Below are 5,000 nucleotides of genomic sequence, written 5' to 3'. Positions count from 1 at the left end.
TCTAGTGACGAGTAGTGACTGCGGATCACTCAAGTTTTCCGGTAAACTAAGGAAAGAGGACTCGATAAAAATCGACACGATACCACAAGCACTCGATATACGGTTATTATGCCTTGATTGTGGTGTCATTAATGAGGGAGATTCGGCCCGACTCCAGATCTTGAACTGATGAGGCATCACTCGTTTGTGCCCACAGATCTTTTATAACTTGCTCGAGGTTCGATTATTACGCATTTCCACGTGCAATATGAAGCACTGCTCCTTTAAGGTATTACATGATAAAAGGAGACTCGATCGTGATCAAAACGAGGGAGATTCGGCCGAGGATTCTCGCAATACACTCAATGTCCAAAACGAGGGAAGACTGAAAAAAGGAGACTCGATTGTGATCAAAACGAGGGAGATCGGCCGAGGATTCTCGTTATACACTCGAGGGAAGAGTCAGATCCACGAGTTGTTTCAAAGATTGACTTAATTTTGCACAGCAACACCAACATAACCGAGGCCTCATCACGGCATGTAATAAAGTGACCAATGAAGTTGTCATATACGATACCTATAGATATCAGCGCGCGACTATTTCAGCACATTCAGTAACTTAACAGGAACTTAACAGTTTACTCCTTGTCGATTTTTCGAAAACAGAATCTTAAAGGAAAAGAAGGAGGTAAGAACTCTTTACACCAACCAAAAGCTTTCATTTGTCCTAATTCCAACCCCCAAACTCTTGTTGATAATGAGGTCAAATATTTGAAAATATCAACGTGTTGAGGTTTTTTGGGGATTAGCCTAGCATAGGTAGGTAGGCTGCCAAATGAAGCGAGTATTTGTCCACTTGACTCCCAATATCATTCTCATGTCTCTTTATGTAAAGTTCCACATAGGCTCTAAAACACTTACTTTTTGTTCGTTCATATTCATTGGCTATCATGTCGTTACAATTTACAGGCAGGTGTCAGCGAGTGTGAAAGCGAAAAAAGTCGCGGTGCGGACTAACGGCAAATCTTGTAAACCACTTAATTTCAAGTTAAGGGGACACCACATAACAGCAGAGGAAACTCAGCTTAATTGCAGTTACTTAATTGTTAAAGGAATAAAATGTGAGAACACAAAGTTCAAAACCTTAACTTTATTTATTTTAAATCAATTTAATGGTACGGCCCCGACACTCATCCATAGAGTTGAATACACCAACTATCAAAAGCAACATTCCCAAAGACTTTCTTACATTAAGCTCTTCACGTGGAAATTTTCATGATTTCTGGAATAACAAGGGGGAGAAATGTCCATGGCCAGCGAAATTTTAGCTTTCATAAGAAAGCAAATGGATCTACAATGGAGGACAAAACTCCTTGGGACGGATATCGAAAACCTTCCTTCCAGAGCCTTTTCTTTTCACATATTCAAATGTAGCATAATATGCACTTCTCTAACCACGTGGATACCACGAATGGCCCTCAGGGTAAAGTGTACAGCGCCGCACAAACTACCACATTGCTTGGGGGGTGGGGGAAAAGGGGAGAAATGAAGGTAGATCATGTCAAGCGTCCTAAGAGTTTTGTCCCCCATTGTAGCTTTACAACTTATGGCTTCTTGTTACCTCCAAACAGTAAGCTTACTGATACGGTAAAAAGAAACACAAAATTAACATGCAAAATACACTTTCTAACATTAATAAATATGCATGCATGCTTCATTTTGCAAGAACTAAAGTTAGTATAAAAGAGATGTATATTAAATTCAGAAGGTAGAAAGCTGTGTAGAAATCTTTCCCAATCAAGTACAACAAAGTAAAAATGATGGATAGGCTAGAGATTGTTAACTAAGAAAGATTTCTATTTATTTGAAGATGTTCATTTTTTGTGTCACTGTGAAGTGTTTTTATTTTTTAGTTTCACTTCAGCTTTAGAAAGACAGTAAGTAAATGAAGTCATTTTCTTTTTTTGCTCTCTGAGTGCTTATCACAAAAGAAAAATACAGTTTGCATAAACACTTCTCCTTTCAAAATGACTCAAGCATTCAGTACTTTTTACATTTGATCTAAAAAAAGAAGTAATTTTAAGAAGTAATTTAATTTTTTAGTAGTCTAAAAATAACTACTCAAGTGAGGCTTCATTTACTTAACTAACTTCAGAATCTGAGGTAATAAATGATGATCTTAATTTTGAGCTCTCCGTCTCTGTTCACCCATTTGTCCTTTAAGCTGATACCCTGCATTTCTCCCTCTTTAAGGGTTGTATGCTGTAGGACAAATACTTCTTCCTTCTCCTCTCCTGGAGGCAGGTAGTGAGGCAGGATCACTTTGATTAAGAAGACCGTACATTGTTTAGGCCATTACTACCGTGGTCTATAGTTAATACTGTTGTTCACCAGGGTATCTTTTAATTTATAGAGATTTGTTTTGCATTTTAGTTGTGTTTGAAATTACCTTATCTGTACTTTTTGGCGTTAGCAAGAAGCCAAAAGTTGTACAGCTAGTTCCATTTTCTTTGTTATTAGAACTCTCCATTTCTTTTTCCCCATGGATAAAATGTCACTGGTAATGGGCATTTCTCCTCCTTGTAATTTCAGAAACCCTGGAATGTTCCACGTAAATGAGATGACTTTATCTTCTCTTGGGGGCTTACATTCGTTGCAAGGGTTCTAAAACAATCAAAACAAGTATTTCGTCTTAATGGCATTAAATGAAAATGTACATGTACATCACACCTTGGTGACAAATTGTTGAATTGTTTCCTAACAACCATGTGCAATTATGACTCAAGTATAAAAAGAAATGCACTTTCCAAATCAAACAGATTTGTTTTACATGGAAATTGTAATGTAAACAAAAGTCACTTAGAAAAGGGAATGGTACTTGAGACAGAAAGATGCTCTTATTGCATGTGATGTTTCACCTAAAGAGAAATCACATTATAAATAACAAATAAAGTAACGAATGACAATTTGTTTGTTTTGGTTGTTTAGGTTTGCATTATGAGTCGCTTATGCCCAAAAACCCAATTTTACTTTTAGTTACTGACAAATTGTCTCTTCAAATCAGGTAATGTTATTATAAAGCACCATCTTATTTTTCCTCTTTTTTTTCACAAATTAGTCACTTTGAGGAAGGGCTAATGCTTGAAACATCAGCTATCACGTTTCTTTATGGTAGTAAATTTACCATATCAACCCAACCCAGTTGATGAACCCATTTCTATTTTGCTGTTTCAGGGAAAAGAAAAATTACATCAAGTGAAACAAGCAACTTTCTTTGTCTATCCCCTCTTTCTTCCTTTCCGAATAAGAACACCGTAACAACTGTACAATATAAGTATTTACCCCCTTGTTTAAGAGGTGTCGTAGTCTCTGGATCTCTGCGCATTGCAATCTGTAATGAGAAGCAGCAGCGTGGTCGTTGTGTTCCCGCATGTTATAACGCTTTTTTATGGCCTTGCATCCAGGCACCTGACATGCCATGCTTATGTGTAAAAATATGTGGCTTCTGAAAGCAAATAAGCATCAAGAACCTGGGTCAATTTACGTAATTCATATTGGATACTGTGTGGCGCAGAGAGTGACGCAAAACCGAGATCTGTCGTTCCACTCGAGTGCGTGTTTCCTTTCATACCAAATTGAAAAATTCCTGCCCAGTGAAGCGCAAAGGGAGGTACTTGCATTGGTTGTTTTGATAACAAATTCCGTGCATTGTAAAAACGTTTCTTCTTGTTTTCAACCGATGAAGCTCTCTTTCATCATACTGTCTATTTAGCTCGAGGACTTGTTCATTTTGCCTCTTTGTTTTGTATTACTTGGACAAAAGGTTTTGATGAATTCATATTTTTTCACAACGCTAGGAGAGAACCTAACCAAGTACGCTTTTCAAAATGATCTGTGCGCCCTTATTTCAACTCGGCAGTACTCGTGCTTCTATACGCCCTATGCGTAATTTGAATAGTTGATCTAGACATAATGTGTATAATGCTTTAAATTGGGCTACACTTCGTGGGATAAGCGACAGCAGCTTGGAAAGCATAAAGCTCATATAACTGATTTCTTTACTGTAATTTAGCGAATCAATCGTTACAAAAAACGTTTCAAGGAGATTTTCATTTGGAATTTGGTCTTCATCACATTAAATGTCGAGCAACTAGTAAGCCACTAATTTTTTCAAGTGGCTCTGGGAGTCTATCCACAAAGTCTTAGCGAAGGTTTTGCAGACTGTAAACGTTGAAGAAATTTTTGAAATCTCGTACCAATAAGTTTAGAACCCCTTTCTCTCCCGCTCCCTATTTTATTTTATTTATTTATTCTTGTTCTTCTTACCGGTATTATTCTTTCAGTAATAAGGCACATAAGCACAATTTGCATGTAGTTGTTTATTTTGCCTAAGCGTTTACCAAAGGTCGGCTCTATTTTGAGCCTATTAAATCATACCTTGGTAATGATGTCTCACACTTAAGAGGGCAATAAACGGAGGCTTGATGATGCTCCATTGATTCTCTCTTTACAGCTCGCCTGCATTCCGAACAACGGATCCTTTTCTTCCCACATGTCTCTTTGTGAGCCGGCATTTCCTCACGTGGCAAATGGTGTTTGCAACGATCTTGCTCACACCTCAGTTTTACCTTTGGGCACCGTTCGTAGTGGCTTTTGGCAGATCCATAAACTCCTGTCCAGTCAGAACCACTAATCACGCACCATACGGGCATCTCTTTTGTTAAATTGTCCAGTGCGATGTTCACACTAAGTGCCCCGTCGTTTATGACCGCCCTGCAGATTGGACAAGTCGGATTCACGGCCTTCCTTACGTGCTCCTCCATGCAAATTTGGCACCCAGAATGACCGCATTTCAAGCTAATGGGTTTCAACATAGTTACAAAACTAAAGCGTAACAAAACAGTCATTGTACTGAAGGCAGTTATAGGAGTTGTATGAGAACGATTCCATAGGTGATTTAATTCAGATAAAAACTCACCAAATACAACACTGCAATCTGTCATCCACAGAGCCTGTAAGAA

General features: G+C 38.2%; 1 protein-coding gene across 1 annotated transcript in view; it reads right to left on the bottom strand.

The window, feature by feature from the left end:
- Positions 1–2,448: 2,448 nt before the first annotated feature.
- The window catches only part of LOC138034722 (TNF receptor-associated factor 5-like), a 2,589-nt gene continuing 37 nt past the window's right edge, over positions 2,449–5,000 (bottom strand). Inside the window, exons 1-4 of the mRNA XM_068881871.1 lie at positions 4,958–5,000; positions 4,417–4,863; positions 3,322–3,484; positions 2,449–2,643 (exon numbers count right to left, since the gene is read on the bottom strand). The exon at positions 4,958–5,000 is cut by the window's right edge and continues 37 nt beyond it. Coding sequence (XP_068737972.1) covers positions 2,449–2,643; positions 3,322–3,484; positions 4,417–4,863; positions 4,958–5,000 — 848 coding nt within the window. The remainder of the gene's footprint in view (positions 2,644–3,321; positions 3,485–4,416; positions 4,864–4,957) is intronic.

Source organism: Montipora capricornis, chromosome 2 (genome assembly GCF_036669925.1).
Source record: "Montipora capricornis isolate CH-2021 chromosome 2, ASM3666992v2, whole genome shotgun sequence".
NCBI lineage: Eukaryota > Metazoa > Cnidaria > Anthozoa > Scleractinia > Acroporidae > Montipora > Montipora capricornis.
Note: the sequence above shows the minus strand (reverse complement) of the source record. Positions and strands in the feature narration are given on the sequence as shown.